The sequence below is a fragment of the Meles meles genome, chromosome 1, assembly GCF_922984935.1.
Source record: "Meles meles chromosome 1, mMelMel3.1 paternal haplotype, whole genome shotgun sequence".
NCBI classification, from domain to species: Eukaryota; Metazoa; Chordata; class Mammalia; order Carnivora; family Mustelidae; genus Meles; species Meles meles.
This window is the reverse complement of record NC_060066.1, coordinates 160558485-160578464: the sequence shown is the minus strand read 5'-3', so window position 1 is coordinate 160578464 and position 19980 is coordinate 160558485. Positions and strand designations below refer to the sequence as shown.

Here is a 19980-nt window from a genome sequence, read left to right as displayed (position 1 = left end):
ATATTATTTAGTCTTAATAGCTTCATTAGTTGGCAGGTAGCCAACACAGGGGAAAACTGTGCCACAGTGAGGTACCTTATCTTGCCCAAGATTGCTCAGTCAGAAAGTCATGACTCTGACTCCAAAAGAAGATATTCTTAACCATTATGTAATAAAGAGTAGGAATATTATCCTTTTTTTTTTTAAGATTTTATTTACTTATTTGACAGAGAGAGACACAGCAAGAGAGGGACCACAAGCAGGTGGAGTGGGAGAGGGAGAAGCAGGCTTCCTGCAAAACAGGATGCCTGACGCAGGGCTCAATCCCAGGATCCTGGAATCAGGACCTAAGCCAAAGGCAGACACTTAATGACTGAGCCACCCAGGCGCCCCAAGAGTAGCAATATTAACCTAAAGAGTGGTGAGTCCGTTAAGTTAGCATATGGAGCAACTATTGTGGAAGACCAGATTTCCTTTGAAAATTCACTTAACCATTAATGCAAATTATTATACAGTGTATATATACACAGGTTTGCAATTTCAAATCCATAGAGTAATACAAACCTAGTAATATATAATATTCAAAACTGGATCTATATGCAAAATACAACTTGACAGTAGAACCGCTGAAACAAGATGCTCATACCATGAAGGGGACACAGGTGCTCAGATGGCCTGAGGAACTAGCAGATTCATGCCCCCATCTCAGGTTTGCTGTGAGACACCTGCACCTTGTTTAGCATAAGGCTGCAGAATTACCATTACTATTTAATTTGTAATCCCTAAATGCATTACTTCCTGCTGAGGGCAAAGAATTGAGTCTGCATAAATGAGCTGTATACAGAGTCACTCGACTGTGGGTGTGTGCCCGTCTCCGCTCTCAGTTATTCCTGCCTGGGACCTCCTGTGTTCTGAGCATGTTCCCACCGACAGGAACCACAGTAAGCAGCCTCAACAGAGTAGGCCTTGTGAACCGGAAATCTTATTAATGCCAAAGCACAGAGGTGACAGTCACCCCATTTTAACTTTCAGAGAAAAAAATCAGATAGCTCCAACCAAAAAAGAAAAAAAAAAGAAAATCATCTTCCCTCTGCTTAAGTCTTATTTCTAACAGTCCCTGTTTTTCCTGATTTAACATTTGAACAATTTACTTTTGTGTGAAACCACCCAATTATACCCCTGGAGCCAAGTGAAGGTCAAATCCCTTTACACCCAGTAGTCTTGACAACCAACATTCCACTTAACAACAAGATTTCCAAATCCCAGACACAGGCTCTCTTACTGGCAACATTTCCTCTGTGAGTAACAGAATGAAGTGATCACACACACAAAAAAGAGCTGGGGACAGGCTCTCTGGGAGTTTGCCGCATGGGGCCTGACCTGAATGTCAGGCACCTGGGGGTCCCCTTAGTGGAGGTTGGTGACCTTCTCCCCTGCATTGCACTTCTGTTCCCTACTGCCCGCCACCTCTAAACGGAACGCCTCTTTCTTTTCCAGAGGGAAGGGGCTAAAATACCAGACTGTGATGTACCATCTCTCGGTTGCTAGGACTGAGGCCATTAAAATGGCAGGCATTAAAAGACTGCCCCACAGGACCCAGCTACAAAGCCTCAAGGTCACTGCATTCCACAGCTTCCTGTGGGCCCTTCATTCCTGGCCTCAGAGCTTCAATATCCTGGCGAGATCCCCTTGCATTATATTTCATGGGGCTTAAATGCAAGCTCTCTCAGCAAGCCCGAGAGCATAATGGGAGTTTTAATACATTCCTTTTACCTAAGGCTGGGATCTATTTCAAAAAGTTACCCAATAGGTTTTCTTTCAGGTGAGCTCATTGCTGAGACATTCCAAATGACATTAAAAAAATAAATCCTCTGATGACTATATTAGTACAGTACCTGGGACATGGAGAGTAATGCTTGAAAACGTCTTAGATATCTATAAATAAACCTTAAAAAAATAACGCAGCAGGAGGAATGTGAGGAGCTAATGGAATCCAAAAGAGCTCGCTGCTACCCCCTTGGAGTTGAAATCCACCCCGGGCGGACTGTCGCTCCGGCAGATATAAAAAGCCAGCCACAGGCTGGAGCCATGTTAGAAAATACTGGGGCAACGGAATATTAATCTTTTTCTCCAAAGAAAAGCCACAAACTCTGTTCCTTGGAAGAACTGGCCTCCCTTGCTTGAAAATGGTGCACTGTGTAACACAGACAAGGCTAAATTCGAGCAACATGTGTGGACTGCCTTCAAGATCAGCCCGCTGTCCCTTCCTGACTTCAGGTGGAGGGGACTCTTGGCAGAGCCAGGTGAGTGAGCCGCATGGGGCAGTGGGAGCGTGGCAGCAACTTTCTGAGGTGGCAGAGACACGTGTTAAGACCCAAAGTGCCCTTTGTTTCTGCCTTCCTAAGAACATGCCTCGGGATTGCCTTTCATTCCTCAGCCCAGCTGACTAGAAGCTTCTGTTTCTCCAAGGAGTGCGTCCTGCTCTCTCAGATTCACTGAGTGTCCCAGTGTGTTACCGAGGCCCTGGAGGACTGGACACTTGGGTCACGTGAAGGAATCAGCCAAAGGATAAGTCAGCCCTCAGACGCCCTTGTTGGAGCCCCAGCTGGGTGAATAAAAAACTCATTCAGAATCTGAAATATGCTATTGCACTTGGAGTGGCAACAGAAGTTTCCTCGGTTTCATAAACAGTCTGATACAAACACGCACTGGTGTAGGTCATGGCAGATGTGGTAAGCAGAAATATCGAAGACAGATGTGTACTATTTGTTTTATTTGTTTTCCACACCTATTTCAGCCTTCAACAGCAACACTCACACTGCCCCTTGGGCAGAGCCCAACATGGCTCTAGGGGCTCCTAACATGGTCAGAAGCACCCTGGGGTGTCCCTGCAACAAGTTCAAGGGGTCCATGAACTGGAAGGAGAAAAACTGTATCTTTATTTTCACCATTCTCTAACTGAAAGTTACCATTTCTTGCAATTATGAGTGTAGAAAACAAAGTCCTGTTAATAGTAACACTAGCATTACCTGTAATTTTGTTACCAACAGAAATCATGACATTTTCATAACAATTACAATTACAGATATGTATCTGTAACATCGGTAACATGGATAATTGCAAATATCTTTGAAATCCAAAGTATCATATTTTACTCATTTAAAAACATTCAAAGAAGAGGCCCATAGCCTCCAGCAGGTCGCCCTTGGGGTTTATGGTACAAAAAAGCACAGGAGACCCTCCACTAGAAGGAAATGAGCCAGCACAATGAGAAAAGTCGGTCCTAAGGCTCCACCTGTGCAACTAACATTCTCAGTTTGGGCCAAAAACAGGGATGACAGAACAGTTGGGGGGAAAAAAAAAAGTCAAAAGGACTGGGTTTTGGTGCCTAACTTACTGAATGGACTTTGGCACAACATTCACCCTTTTTGTCATTCCCAAGAGCACAACTATTCCCGCCCACAATGTGCCAGGCACTCTGCAAATCACTTTGCAGGCATTACTTCCCGTGGTCCTTCCAGCCACCTTTCGTGGTACTATTCCATGCATTCTACTGATAAGAAAATTCAACCTTAGATCTGTTAAGGAATCTATCCACCACCCCACCCAGCTGGAAAACAGCACCAATGGGAAATGTCCCTAAGGCCGTTTGGTTTTATAGCTAGCAACTGAGCTAACAACCCCTACCACCGTACTTACCCACAGGATTTTTGTGAAGCTCAAGTGAATGGCAGGTAGTTTGTCAGATTTAAACAGGGTTTTCCACTTTCCAAAGCCAGTTACCAACATTTTAAAATTATTACCACTATTGAGGTTTTCAAGTATAGCAAAATTTTCAGTTTTAGAAATACCCCGCAGAAATTCTATCAAGGGGACTTCTGAGTTGTAGTTCATGTTTAAGTGGCAATATAATTATCACAAAGAATGGCTGATGGACTGTAAGAGGATCTATGTTAATGCCAGATAAAGATCAAGTCCAACTAATACTTGCTTGTTGGTGTTCTGCTATAGGGCTTAAAAACTGCATTCCCTTAAGTAAATGAAATAAGTGCCCTTCAATCTGGCTGCAGGCTTTTAATTTATGTAGCAACTTTCTTCCTCCTACAAGGTTGTACCGAAAGGGAAAATTCCATCCGCCTCTAGCCAGGTGGTTAAGTCCCAGAGTGGAGCAGCCTTAAAAAACATGGCTTGAGGAGCTGCCCAACATTACAGCCTCTCTGCTCCTTTCTTAGCAGCTCTCTAGAATTTTCTGTGCAGAGTGGAGGCACCCCTCCAGGAACATTCTCACCCTGACCCTTCAGGGGCCACCTACCTGACTCACGATGAAGAAAATGACTGTCATAGCAGCGCAGGCCAAGGTGATCAGCATCAGGAACTTGAACCTGAAAATCAGCCCCTATTGGGAAGGAGAGAAAGAGCAGTTTACCACTCTCCCGGCTAGCACTAATCCTTTTCCCAAGATATAAATCTGTAAAAAAAAAAAAAAACCAATTTAAAAATATCTATAAAACAAAAGCCCTAAGAGGGACTAGTAAAATAATTTCACATACTAACATTTCTCCTGCAGAGGTGAAGGTGGCTGAAAATCTTATTGGGCCAAATATTTCTTATGTTCTTATCTCTCATGAAACAGTGATACCAGAGCCTGGGGAAATTATATTCACGGCACGTTGTGAGGCTGCTAATTTCCCTGCTAAGCTGGTTATGCTTCTCTGCAAGGGTTCAAAGTCACCAAATCCAAGTTTTGTGCGGTTGTAATAAAATTCTGCTCCAGTGAACAAAAAGAAATGTGCATATTAATCAACATGAAGTGGATTTGGTTGAATTTTCTCATGTGTCACTCCAGCTCTAGAGACAGGCAAAGCTTCAGAGAGTGCCCAAGGTTTCCTGAAAGCAGGATTTAAGAGGACCTGTGTTTCAGGGAGACACACCTCTTATTCCAGGGCTCTTAGCTGCAGATCTACTGCACATAAAAAACCTGAGGTTCTGCAGTTTCTGTTTCTTTTCACAAGAGGAAATAGGCCCATGTCTCCAAGGACTCAGGCATGAGTCCAAGGGATCCTTGAAAAATTAAGAATGTGTTGCCTACATTAGAGATCAGAGGATGTTGGGTGTTTTCCCTTGAACGAGGCACATAATCTTTCAACAGAGATTACTGAATTCTATCTGATCACATGCTGGATATTTTTGGGGAAATGTGGCCTCTTAGAGTCTAAAAATCAGATCGCCTGGGCTGAAGCCCCGGCTCTGGCAAGGGAACCTTACCTAAGGCCTCACCCCAGCCAAAGCCCTGATTCCACCTTGTCAAATCTCCCATCTGGTATCACCCACATTCCATCCCAAAGCTGAAGAACCTGCTGAACAAGTTCACCCCTTCTGAGGACAGAAAGATAGAGAGACCACAGAAAACTCCAAGACAGACACAAGTCAGCTAGATGCTGTCAGGTTTAGACTCTTATTTTGCCCAGAGACCCCGTATGACAGGAGACTCCCTCCACGTGTATCTGCAATAAAGGCATCTCATCTCCAGGCGTAGGTGTGTGGTGTGTGTTTACACACCAAGCGGGAGCTCTCGAGTCGCCAGTTCCCACATGAGCCTGAAAGTTTGCTCACCTCGTAGTGGAGCCGCCGGACTTTGCTCATGGCCGGCAGGCTGGACTGCTTCCCGCTGATGTTCTGAAACACCTGAAACACCATGAAGCACAGAAACAGGAAGTAGAGGCAGAGGCAGATACCAGCCACAATGATGAAGGCCATCTGATGGTTTCCAGTGAAGGAAAGGGCAGGCTTGCTGATGACACAAACACCTCTCCTCAGTTCTGCTGGCAACGACACCCACGGTCTCTAAACAGGGGGCTAAGACAGTAAAACCTGGCATTCTAATGCCAGCGATAGCGATTTTTGGACACAAAAGTACAAAAGAGCAGAATGTTCCAAGCTGCTTTCTGAGGTGAGTGAGAAGAGGAATGGAGCCTTGCTTATTAGAAATGCCGACTCCAGGGCCCACCAGAGACCTACTGGATCAGAAACCGCCTCTTAACAAGATTCTCAAGAGACTGGTACCACGAGACATTCGAAAAGCACTAAAATAATGGGTATTGGTTGCAAATGACTGGTCAGGTAGAATGCTGCATTAAAATCACCAGAAGTGGGGCGCCTGGGTGGCTCAGTGGGTTAAAGCCTCTGCCTTCGGCTCAGGCCATGATCTCAGGGTCCTGGGATCGAGCCCCACATCGGGCTCTCTGCTCCATGGGGAGCCTGCTTCCTCCTCTCTCTCTGTCTGCCTCTCTGCCTAGTTGTGATTTCTCTCTGTCAAATAAATAAAATATTTTTTAAAAAATCACCAGAAGTTATAATATAGCCCAGGTTCCATGGCAGATCTATGGAATCCGATTTTCCAAGAGCAAGGAAACCATGTATAATCATGTTTGAGAACCAGTGGGCTAGTGCTTGGATTTTTAGGAGGAGACCGAGACACCCGGTCAGGGGGTGATGATGTGGGGGTTGGGAGCAGCAGCTCAAGGGATGCTGGGCATGGGATGGAAGCCCTTCCGGTAAAACCAGGGATGAAGTTCTGCCTGCAATTTTCTGTCACTGCAAGAAAAACCTTGTCAAATGGAACAGAGAGCAGAAGGACAGATGGCCAAGGTGGGAGATGAGGGTAAAAGCAGTATATACTTTGAAACTGATCCGGGCAACTCTGAGACCTATCTTGAAAGCTCAACTGGACAATCACCAAGGCTTGGAGAACGCTGAGCTGGCTTGGGAGGCAGGTGACCTGAATCTAAGTCCCTTCTGCTACAACTCTCCCCCAAGTTGCATATTTTAAGATATTTTAACAACTGTGAACTCAGCGTGTAGATTTCATTAAATAATAAATTTAATGCAGTTTCTCCTTCCTTCCTAAAGCCGACAGCACCCCAGAATGACGGGAATATAGTTTTTGCTACAGGCTCTGACATATTATTTGCCTCCCTGGACCGCCAACATACGTGTACAATGAAATGGCTGAAGCAGACTTAACACTGTAAGTACTCCCTGTGCTGTGCAGCTCACATTTTCGGGAGGAAGGATGGGAGCAGGGGAGAGCTCAACTCTCTCATCTTCAAGATAATGATACTACAGAATCAGTTGGCTCACAAAGGTCTTGTGATACTAAGAAGCCCATGCAAACATCATGGCCGGACAAAGCGTATTTACCAGCACATGACCCAACAGTATCCATCAAGAAAGAATACCAATCCAGCCTCTCTCCCCATTACGGAGATTCTTTTTCTCCCACAGCACTTAACATATTATTCAGGAAGATAAAATATTTAAATCCAGCATCCTAAAGGGGAGAAGCGAAGACTGTGGCTTCTGCTTTACGAAGATAACTCAGACCAAGTGTACGCCAACCAGCCAGAAACCTCGGCTGCTGCTCTGGAACGAATCACCTTGGTCTCATCTCTGCACGGTCTCAGAAATGAACAGCCACAACGTCGTATGCCAGCACACAGAAGGACCTCAGAAACAGGCTCTCTCCAGTGGCCCAGAGATGAACCTCTGTGGTTCACGCCAGTCATGCTTGAGTCTGCAGTAAACAAACGTCGAAGAGATCATCCAGACAGGCTATGGTAAGACAAGCCAACTGTGATCCCTAGCCCTGGGGATATGCTGCACCTTCCTCTTTCTGCCAGCTCTTACCGGACTTAAAAGCAAGCATTAATTCTTCTTATTTGCCTTAATTGTGCCATTCTCATTGGTCTGGGGATCAAAGCTCTGGCTGGGCACACCTGGAGAACATCAGCAGGACCTAGACCATGATCTGGGGGGACCAGGCAGCTATGGGAAGAAATGAAACCCTGAAGCCATCAAGGAAGGATACGGCCAGCTCGGTTCCAACATCTGTAGTCCAGATACTGTAGAAGGGATTCGTGAGCTGTACCCCTCTGCAAAGAAAAACGAGATGGAAAGACAATTAATACAGAGGCAAAGGGGGATTTTCCTTTTCACACATCCTCTACTTCTCAGCCAGAAGGCGGGAGTGTGTGGAGACGAAGAAAAGTTCACAGACTTAAAGAGAAACAGTTTGAAGGAAAGGACCAGCACAAATATTTCAGCCCAATCCTTATCTGAGGATGTGACCATGTCCAATGTTTCTGTCCCACAAGCTCCCAGCCACCCTTCCTTTTTTTGAACCCTCCTCCCGAGGAGCTCGGGTGGACACGGGGATGCACCTTTTAGCCCAGGATCCCACAGCCACCTGCTCACCTCTCACACATGTCAAATATGAAGAGGCAGAAAGAGCCAACAGCAATCGGTCCAACTTGCTTCCAGTATCCTGCTATGTGATTCCGCTCGTGCTGATCCTGCAGGAAACCAAAATGAAGAATGAAACTGGGGAGACCAGAGCAATTCTGGAGGTAAGTCAGTCATTGCAACAGTCCTTGCCGACCACCGGCTGTATACCAAGCATCATGCTAGACTCAAGGCATATGAGAATGAATAAGACCAAAATCCCCGTTCCAGAGGACCTCATTTTTTATCAGCCCATCCGTAGGGGCTCTCACAGCCATTGGAACAGGATGCTATGGGAACACAAAAGAAAGGCCTTATACCCTCAGCAGTGGAAGTTCTCTGCTCTGCAAAATAACTCATTCCGAATTAAATTATGTGTCTTCTCACTTGTGTTTGTTCAGGCGGGTGGATCTCCAGAGGACAAGGTAAAGACTTTAAGCCATTAAAATACATCAAGAGATAGATCAATCTCTCTCATGGCTGGGGAAAATAGACGTATGTTCTCCCCATCTCCATTAAAATCAAGAATGGTTCCTCTTGGTAGATACACAAAGATGCTAAGAGACAGAAAATGAAGGAATGCAGAGTGAAAACATGGGGAAAGGCAGAAGACAAATCTTAGCACCCAGGCTGGAGATCAGGTGCAATAATCCACACATATTCCCTGTGGCTGGCTGTGTCACTGCTGGACCCAACTCCCCTGGACTCCTAGCCTGGCTGCCAAGGGCTCATTCTCAGTGCATCACCACTGGAGGACCCCTGCCGCCCACCCCAGGTACCCCAGCCATCAGCAAACACCTCTCTCTCCTCTTACTGCTCTCCTAGAAGCATTGCAAGTTTTCAGAAGCAATGATCAAACCCTAGTAGAGTTTAAAAGCAGTCCACTACTGTGAAGCTGGCTGCCCAACAGGTCCAAGCTCCAGCTGGTGTATCACCTGAGCCATGATGTGAGGACCCCATCATTCTTATTGGTATCCAACTACCTTCGATCCCTCTGTCTGGGCAAACTGAGACCAAGGAGGTCAGTGTTTCAGGGTAACAGGGCTTATTAGGCCACCTGGACAAACTGCCCCCTGGAAAAAGCTAGACCCACATTCTCTGGGGGTTACCTTGGTCCTGGGGACAAGCAGAGCTGAAGCCAAAGCAGAAGAAACAATAATAGTCACTGACATTGCTGTGTTTACTTCCTGTGAAATACTCACATTATTTCACTTAAATCTTACAAAAACCCTATAAACCGGGCCTTTAAAATCCATTTTACAGATAGAAACTGGAGATTCTGGGTCAGAAAGTCACTTGCCAGAGGCCACTTGGCTAGGTAATCAGTGGTGGAGTCAGAATTTGAACCGGCATTCTGACTCCGGAGCTCAGTCCTGCAACCACTGGTTTACCTTGTCTCACCCCCAGTCTCTCCCCACTCAGGAGCTCTTACCATCATGTGCTCGCCACAGAAGATGATCCAGAAGGACAGCAGCATCGCGTAGAAGATACCCTGTCGGATGTCACCGAACAGCAGCATCCAGGTCCAGTCAAACCCAATGGAAAACCATTCCACTGGGATATTGATAAAAGTCATGGAAATCCCAAGGGCAAAGATGACTCTGATTGTGAGAAGACAGCAGGAAAACCACTTTATTCACCCAGGAGACAGATTTTCAAAACCAAAACCAAAACCAACAAAAACCAAAATGGTTTTTGAACCCAACCTAGTTTGGGGGACTTGAGATGCTACCTACTGAAACCGAAGCTGTATGATTAGTTTCTTAGCTCTCATAATGAGTTCCTACACCCAGATGCAAAATGCCTTATCTTGTCGGCCTCACTGCATAATGAAGAAAGGCTATGTTAGCTTTTCTACAGAATTGAAGCTAACCTCCGTAGTACCCTGCACTTTATTTTGGTACATCAGATTCAGAGCTGCCTACAATGTTTTCCTCTCCTTGCCTTCTTAAACAGAACACTATTCTGAACATAATTATCCTCTTCCACCTATTCAGGTAATCATTAACCTGATCATTAAAACCCTCATAATTATTATTGTGGTGATGATATCCTCCTCAGCAACTATGACTTGGGTAAGCATGCTTGTTTCCATAAGAAATTACTCAAAACAACAAGAAATACAACTCCTTTTAGCTACTTGTTTAGTTTTCATTTTGCTTTTTCCCTACTGCCCTATTAATTGCCACTGCTCTATCAAATATCATTAATTTTTCACTGATTTATTCATACTTTCAGTCATACCTATGAAATACAAGTGTTAATTAAACAAGGATCACACGCCAGGCATTTTGTTAGGGCCATAGATAACTAAGTGAGGTAGTACTCTTCTACTCATGGAGACAGATTAGTGGCTAAGTCAAATGTAGTGTGTCAAGAGATGTGACAGAAGTGTGCACAGGCTGCCCCAGGGACTTCTAACCTTGACAGAGACAGAAATTGAGAGGACTTATGAGTCATGATTAGGGAGATGAGGGTACTGCAAGCAGAGGGAAAAGGCTGAATCATTTGGGGATCTGCACATGGAAGAAATGACAGGACATGAGGAAATGACAGGACATAACATGAGAGAAGTAAGAAAGGCTGAACTCATAAAGAAACTCACCTACCCCATTAGAGAACTTATCTTGAAAGGACTGAAGATCCAATAAGAAGTTTAAACAGTGGAGTGACATCATTCATTCATTCAACAAATTCATTCATTCAACAAATTATTGGGCTCCTACTATGTGCCAGTCAACTATTCTAGAAGCTGGGGATATAGCAGTAAACAAAGTAGGCAAGGATCCTGCCAAAATGATGCTTGCATTCAGAAGGGGTGAAAGGAGGGGTCTGGGAGGAAAGCCAACAAATAAATAGAGAATATAATGAAGAAAATAAAGCAAGGTAAGAGAATGGAGAGAGAAGGGATATTATTTTATATAAGGGAGATAGGAAGAAGGTTCTAAGATAAGAGACATTACTGCTGGGCCTGAAGGAAATGAGGAATTGAGCCCCAGAGATATCGAGGAAAGAGCATTTCAGATGAAGATAACAGCAAGTGCAAAGGCCCTGAGGTGGGAGCATACCAGGCATGTTTGAGCATCATCAAGTGGTAGAGAGGATAAGAGATAAAATCAGAAGTGACAAGGGTCCAGGTCATCAAGGACTTTATAGGCCAGGGCAAAGGAAATGAAAAGCCAATGGAGAGAGCTTGGAGCAGAAGAGTTACAAGATCTGGCTACTGTGAAGATAGACTGTAGGAAGGAAAACAGTGGAAGCAAGAAGTTGAGAGGCTCAAATTCTCAAGAAGTTGACGGGCTATTTGCAATTCTCCAGGTAAGAAATGAAAAATGATGGGGAGTTAGATTAGTGGGGTAGCGATGGATAGGGCAAGATTTCTAGTGGGTTGAATGAGGAGTCTGAAGAAAAGAGAGAAGTAAAGGATGACTCCTACTTTCTACTCTCTAACCTGAGCAGCTAAAAGGATGGAGCTGCTATTTCCTACGATGGGGATGCTGGGTGCTGGGGAGAGGAGCAAGTTTGAAGAGGGAAGAAATAAAATGTTGTCCTTTGTATGCGTTACATTTTTGTGCAAGTGAAGACGTTAAACAAACAGCTGGAATTCTTGGGTTCAGGGTTGGGAGAGGCTGAGGTTGAGGCTATGAATTAAGAATCATCAGGTGTAGATGATTAAGACCACATATAGTGTGTTTGTATATGAATGAGAATAATCCAGCAGAAAGGAAAAGTCACTAATGTGGGAAAGAAAGGGGATGTATCTACGAGTGTTGTCCTTCTGGAGTTGAGAAGGTTGGCTTAGGAGCAAGACTGTTCACTGTGCTAGAAAGGATTTGCCCCAGACCATGGGAATGAAGAGCAAAGACAGAATAGAGAGCCAGAAATGTGAGAGTGGTTTAATCCCTAGGATTTAGTAATAATTTGCATGTGAATGCTTAAGGCGGGGGTCAGGGGGTGTCCCAAGATGATTCACGGTCTAATCATCAGCCCAAGAACACACTGACTGACCACTTGAACTAGACCCCAGCAAAACCAGGACCATGACAGGCAGATCAGGGATGCCAGTGTTCCTTAAGAGTGCTCTGAAATCAGCTCTTACTTTTCTAGAAGCACTGGGGGTCGGGACATCATAGTGATCCTCCTCCAGTACCACACCATAATGATGAAGATGCTGGGCGTAAGGAAGGTCTTCATGGCAAACCACACCTTGGTGAAGCCTCCATTTTGATGAATTCCCTAGATAGAGACCAATCATAATTTTGAAGGTGAATATATCTTATTGTTATTTTCTATTAGCAAATGCATTTTGGGGAGAGGTGAAAGCAGATCTTTTCTGCCGAACTTTCAAGATCAAGAGTTTAGCAGTCATAGCACATACTCTCTTCACGTCCTCCCTAACCCCTCCTCAGGCCCTGTAGAAATCGAAATAAAAGGCAAAAAAATGGACTCACTCTATACAACAGCAATCATTAAGAACACGATCAAAGATTCTTCTCTAAGGATTTTTATTGAAAAATTGAGATATTTTAAGATGCTCAAAATGTTGGTAATGGTAAAATGTGTTAAGGTAAATATAGTGGAATGCTAAGCAGCATTGCAAAGTATATTTATATTAAACTCACAATATACTATTAAATGAAAAAAACAAGGAACAAAGAAGGCAGTTGAGTAGGATCTTTTTTCTGGTAAGGATATATGTATCTATCTATATGGAAAAAACTATAAGGAGATATATCAAACCCTCAACAATGATTATTTCTCTAGATATTACAGGTCATTTTTATCTTCTTTATGTTTACTTGTGCTTCCCAATTTTCTACAATAAATATGTATTTTATATGTGACTTTCTTAAGATTAAAAAAAAACAAAAATCCTCTTGTTCCATGTTCTATCTTTTGCCTATTAAACGAATCAAATGGAAAGAACCTAAAACACCACTGTTCTCTTTAACATTTGTGCTTGCAAGACATGTAAAAAAAATTACTCTTATCTTGGTGTTATTATGCAATCATGACCATTATTAAAAAACCTTAAATGGGCATAATAATCGCATTACTTTCCATTTAAGCTGTCAGCCATCATAGATATGTTTTCCTTTTCTCAGGTGAAGCAACTGACACATGGAGACACCAAGAGTGAGATGGAGTTTCCTTCCAATACACATGCCCACAGACCAATGTTCTGAGCCAGTGTTCTAATGTCCCACGCTGCCAGGATCCATTAGGTTCACTTACCACCAACTGAATATCCTTTATTTCCCCAATCCCAACGTTGATCTTCTTCTTCTCATTCACAGGCAGCCGGATGTTCAGAAGGTAGTACTTATGAGCTACAGACCCGATTTCCATGAAAGGAAGGACATCACATTCATAGTAACGGCCCTCATACTCTGGGGTCTGGAAGAAGAACAGAGGGTTTGTGACAGAATCACTATTTCCAATAGACTATGTCTGAATTGTCTTACGTTTGGCTCGTATCACTAATGCTAAAATGGATACCTTAGAGCTACAGATTATAGGGCACAATGGAGGCATAGTGTCCACTGTCCACCGGCTTCTCTTCACCGACCCACCCAAAAAAACCCAAACACATTTGAGGCAGAACCAGAAATTTTATTTTTTTAAGATTTTATTTATTTATTTGACACACAGAGAGCACAAGCAGAAGGAGCAGCAGGCAGGGGGTGGAGAGAGAAACAGTTTCCCCATGGAGCAGGGAGCCCGATGCGGGGGCTTGATCCCAGGACCTTGGGATCATGACCTGACCCAAAGGTAGATGTTTAACCAACTGAGTCACCCAGGTGCCCCTAGAACCAGAAATTTTAGATAAAAAAGAGAAACCCTGGCTATCTCTTAATACTTTCTCAGTTCTTCGGTCCTCATTAAGCCTCACATCAGACTATGGTGGCCTCCCAAGACTGCAAGGGCTTTTTATTTGCAGCACATCCCTGGAGCCCTCAAAGGTTGTACAGACCGGTCAACTTCTGAAATGTTCAGAAGAAAGCCCTTGCTGACGTTCATCACACTCTTAGATGATGGCTAATTATTTTCATGGTTTTGACCTGAAGGAGAAGCTACAAAAAGGTGAAAATATCTCTTTTTATTGATCTGATAGAAAAAGAAGTCAAGGAGCACTTAGAATTTGGGGAAGACAGAAGGGATAAAAGGTAATAATGAAATTAATTTATTAGAGATGCCCACTTGGGATTTTCTACCTAAGTGCCCAAGAGGTAAAATGGCAGAAGGGAGCAGAAACTTTAATTAAACCAAATTTAGCCCAGTTTCTAGAACACCTCTTGAACTTCCTGCCAAGGACTGAAAAGCTACCGCCCTGAGCATGGTTGTGGGAGTTTAAAGAGTAGGGGTACAGGTTGCTTTTGAAAATTAAATTCTACTCTACCTCACCAGGACTCCTGGCTACATGTCTCTGGCAAGGGGTCAGAGTAGGGGAGTAAATATGGGCACGTACAGGCATGAGCTTCAGCAGCCTGGGACTTTTTCCTGATAAAAGAGATGAGTGCCTGCCATCAATGTAGGGTTTATACGTCAGCTTCGGTATTTGCTGGATGTGTACCGCTTGAGCCAGTGAAACGAAAGGCCCAATTTGCTGTTCCTAAGCCTACATTCTCAGGACCAACATAAATTTTTTTATATTTTCAGAATAAAAATTCCAGGGAAGAAATCAAAAGGAAGATAACCAGGAGTCCTCACTTGTGTACGAAGGGTCTCTTACCCTTTTGTGATCTTGGGGATTCTTTATTGGACAGTCAGAACTTAGAGTGCAATAAACAGAATTTTGTATAAAGGCAAAGACAAAGTAGAGATAGAGGAGGCTAACATCTAGATTTTGGGCTTCCATTCTTCCTTTCCTTTCCTCATAGCAGACATTACTAATCAATCATTATAGTTTTTCATCATCTAAGGTTTGAGGGGCTCTTTCAGAACTACTGGTTCACTACATTTTGCTTATGAGATTTTAAAAATTCTTCTGTAGAAGCTTCCTGCTTCTTTTTTAAATTTTTTCTTAAGAATTAAAAAAAAAATTTTATTTATTTTACAGACAGAGATTACAAGTAGGCAGAGAGGCAGGCAGAGAAAGGGGGAAGCAGGCTCCCCACTGAGCAGAGAGCCCCATGTGGTGCTTGATCCCAGGATCCCGAGATAATGACCTGAGCCAAAAGCAGAGGCTTAACCCACTGAGCCACCCAGGTGCCCTGAAAGCTTCTTGCTTCTTTCCCAAACTTCAGCTGTGGACTACACGATTCTTCCTCTGTAGATTCTTTCTCTTTTCCCTGCTCCTTTGATTTACAGTTACAAATCAGGATGAGTACTGTGGCTCTCCAAGAACTACTGACAACACATTAGAGGCTCTTATTTGGCTTCAGGTTAAGCTGCATTAAGAAAGTTGATTACCCTCTGTGGTAACAGTATGAAAAAGACTTTCTGATATGTTTCCATTGAGGGTCTTGTTTTATTTCTACAAATTGAGATTTCTGAGAGGGAAGGGAACAAAACTTACTCAGTCTAATGCCACTGACTTGATAGTGTTTCTCACCCAAGGTCCCAAAGTAGTAGCAGTACTGGCTTGGAGACATGGGTCTTCCGAGTCCAGCCTCCAACTCTGATGGGGAAGAGGACCCATGAGTACAGCAGGGAGAAGAGTGATGTTGTCTCAGACATGCCCAATGGCAGGCACGTATTCCATGCCCAGAGACTTAGATTCTAGCCCAGATCTGGCCCCCTGCTGGGGGGAATGTCACTCACCTCATTCAGCCTCACTTTCTTCCTAAGTAACAAGATCTCTGGGGTTCCTTCTAATTCCCCCATCCTGGTTCTCTGGGTGTCCTCTACTTCCCTGTCCTTACAGAGAGGGTAACACTACCGCTCCATGAGACAAATTTACTGAAACTGAACAAATCAGACACATCAGATTCTGGGATCATGGCCTGGCCTACCTGCCTTGGAGACAAATTCACTGTATCCTGTTGGGGGCTCTTTCTTATGCACCGAGGTTCTGCCAGCATTTAGGCCATTTAGGAAGAAAGACACTCCCCCCCCTCCTTCCTTTCCCCCATCCCCCTCAGCACTCCCCCAACTCCAGCATGAGACTGGCTAATTAGGACAAATTACAGCAGGTGGCAACTTGACTTTTTTTTTTCTTTCGACTTCACAATCCACCAGGGACTAAAAAGCTTTAAAGCAATTTCTCATTTAATCTTCAGACTCAAGACTAAATTTCACTGCAATCAAAAAGCAGAGATTTGATGATTCATCTCCTTCACACTTTTCAAGGTTTAATATCTTTCTTGAAAGGGATCAACACATCCTAAAGATAATTAAGCAGCCATCATTAAGAAGCAGTTGCAGGCTTCTTAATGACCTCCCCCTCACTCTGCTTCTCAACGCCCTCCGGTGTTTAAGGAAGGTGAGATATGACTTTTCCTTTTCCAAGGATGAAATTCCATATCCCAAGGCTTTATATCCTTTAACTTAAATATCCAACCAGTCTCACCTCTGAAAGATGCATTCAACTTGCAGTGACAGAAAGGTTTTAATTAATTTCCTCCGTTGCATGCAAAGATCTGAAAACGTCAGCTATGCCTCTCCTGCTATCTCCAGTTTCTCTCTACCATTCATTTTTTCCTGCAGATTACCCCCAAGCGCCTATCCCAAACAATTCCAGATAACTTTTGGGGGTGTGTGTGTGCTATAATTGACAGCCAGCAGAGGATCTAAGTCAATGACTGTTAAATTTTATCAAACATGGGCGCATGGGTGGCTCAGTCAGTTGAGCACCCAACTCTTGATTTCAGGTCAGGTAATGATCTCTGGGCTGGGAGATGGAGGCCGCATCGGGCTCCGTGCTCAGTGGGGAGTCTGCTGGAGAGTCTCTCTCCCCCCGCTCAGTGCACATGCACACTCGCTCTCTCTAAAATAAATAAATAAATCTTCAAATTTTATTGAACTCAAGGAGTTGAAATCCTATTAAAACACAGATTCCTTGGTCCTATGCCTTGAGATTTTGATTCTGAAGGTTTGGGGGTTGACCTGGGGAATCTGCACTTTCTACAAGCTCCCAGGTGATGCTGGCCCTGTTGGTCCTCAGACCACACTTTCTCCCTAGGAAACCTGGGGAAGGGACAGTTAATAAATAGCAGGTGACCCAGCAGGTCCTATGTATAGGGTGCATGGCTTGCCCACAAGAGTCCTGGTGGCCCACCTGGTTAACATTCCTTTTCATTCTCAAACACAACCCAGAGTGGGTATTAAATAATAAGCTCACCCTGCAGATGTTCGTTATCTCACCTAATCCTTATGCAGAATCCCAAGGCAGGTATTATTATTCCATTTTGCAGATATGCAAATGAGGCTGGGACAGATTAACTACATTTACCAAAGGCCATACATACAATCAGTAAGTGATACAGCCCAGAACTGGAGCTAAGTGTGTTTTGCTCCAAATCCACGCTTTTACCTAATGTTAACACTGTGAACCTGACCCTTCCCACCTTACTCCTCTTCAGGGTAGGATGGACAGCTGGGGCACGGTACTCCGCAGCTTCAACGTGCCACTCCTCCCATCCCACATGGAACCCTGACTTTGCAGTGAGATGCAAAAGTGAGGCCAGAAGAGAAGAGGAACTGACCTGATCAATGGAGCAGGTACTAAGAAGCTGTCCAAATCCTTTAAAAGGAACTGACTTGACAATACCAAGGGACAAATAACATAATCAAGAATGTGCTTCAGTGTACTTCACACGCAAAAAATGAGACCATTTCTGTACCTGAAGGGACATCAGTGATCACCTTGCTCAGGGTGCTTCATGTCAACACCCTTGAGGGTTGTGGGTAACCAAGTGTAACAGTAACTACGGCTCCATTTCATCTTCACAGAAATTTTCACAGGTACAGGACTCAGAATCTAGGGAAGGCATGTGTGTGAGGATGATACTTGCCCCTGAAAAGGACCCCTGGCTCATTGTGACCTGGTCCTTATACCATCGAACCTCACTATCCTCTGAGGGCCACTGAGCCCATCTCTGCATTTTCATTGATGAGAAATCATAAAACTAAAGACCTCTGCCAAAAAGAAAATGTCTCCCTATTTTCTTTTTTTTTTTTAAAGATTTATCTATTTATTTGACAGACGGAGACCACAAGTAGGCAGAGAGGCAGGCAGAGAGAGAGAGAGGAGGAAGCATGTTCCCTGCCAAGCAGAGAGCCCTATGTGGGGCTTGATCCCAGGACTCCGGGATCATGACCTGAGCTGAAGGCAGAAGCTTTAACTCACGGAGCCACCCAGGCGCCCCTCTCCCTATTTTCAATGCAGGAGAGCAACCTCCCACTCATGGGTGGTTGAACGAGACCTTCTGAAAAAAACAGAGAAGGGAGAGCCTTAAAAATGGGTTGGAAGACCCAGGTCTCAAATGAAATTAGATTTCCTCCCTCAGGGCCTCTTTTTGTGTGGGGTGTTCACTGGGATTTTTAGTCTTTGTACCTGCACATTAACTCTGGCAACAAAGAGATGCCTAAGAAACAGAGAAGCAGATACAAGCATTGATCAATATGAACAGATTCTCACACCTTAAAATAACTTAGCAAGGTTGTTCAGACACTCTCAACCCTTAAGTAGAGAACCAAGAGTTTATTTTTATGGAGGAATTTCAGGGAAGCAACTACATCACTTCAAACAGGCATTCTTCCTTCCTGAGCAAGGACCTAAAATCTCTGCTTTGCCCTTTCCTCTGTTAAGACAAAGGATGATGACTAACCTTGGTGGGTCATGCATACTAAAAGTAAGGACTGTATCTATGAACTGTAAAGTAAATCTTCTCACGTACCTGGAACCCAAATAAAAACCCTATCAACTTAGACATCAAAGCATCTTACCTTGGGAGATGTGAAGGTACATTTCAGTTTCCGGGGCACTCGCTCATGGGCCATTTCAGTCCATTCAGCAAACATATCATCGCGGTAAGCCAGGGAAACATCCATGGAGACTTCTGCATTTTCTCCTGCAAGAGAAAGGATGCACAATTCTGAAACGGCATCTGGGAAGGTATTTTGGGAAGGGCTCAAAAATTCTCATAGGCTCTGCCATGGAAACCAACAAGACAAAAGAAACATATTAGTTCCTAACAAACTCCAAATCCAAGTCTCCAAATCTGAGAACTTAAAAAGTCACTGGATAAATGTTGAAGCTGGATGCTCGGTCCCTTCCACTAGCACTCTGCCAAGGAGTCAAAGAGCTTCCACTTAAACTCCTCCAGAAACGGGGTCTCACTGTCTCTGAAGCAGCTCAGATGGTCAGACTGTGACTCATGGTCAGCACTTATCTTTCTGAGACTTGCAACAATGCTCCTAGGTCTGCCCATAAGAGTCCCATGGAATGTGAGATCCTTTTTCCACAAACGTGCCTTATGTACTTGAAACCCATACTTCATCTGCTTGAGTCTTGTTTCCTTTCTGATAACAATTTTCTAACCACCCCTCAGAGACATGATTCAAGTACCTGTCTTCTGAACATAACTCTAGTCTCAAGACACCCTTCTTAAAATTTCTCCCCAGGAAGCTCTCCAATATGGAATCTGTTACTGCTCAAAAACTCAAGACCCCTCTGCAAATTGTGGGGAATGTTAATGTATAAGATGAAGGGCTTTTCCAAAGTTAAAGACTTACACACAGATAAGAATCTAATAATTACCATGTACCCATGCAACT

The 19980-nt window shown here is 44.0% G+C and overlaps 1 protein-coding gene across 1 annotated transcript in view; it reads right to left on the bottom strand.

The window, feature by feature from the left end:
• Positions 1-19980, bottom strand: part of WLS (Wnt ligand secretion mediator) — a 102970-nt gene that overhangs the window by 14383 nt on the left and 68607 nt on the right. Inside the window, 8 exon segments of the mRNA XM_045978414.1 lie at positions 4292-4375; positions 5593-5736; positions 7847-7910; positions 8233-8330; positions 9692-9860; positions 12359-12495; positions 13495-13656; positions 19150-19274. Coding sequence (XP_045834370.1) covers positions 4292-4375; positions 5593-5736; positions 7847-7910; positions 8233-8330; positions 9692-9860; positions 12359-12495; positions 13495-13656; positions 19150-19274 — 983 coding nt within the window.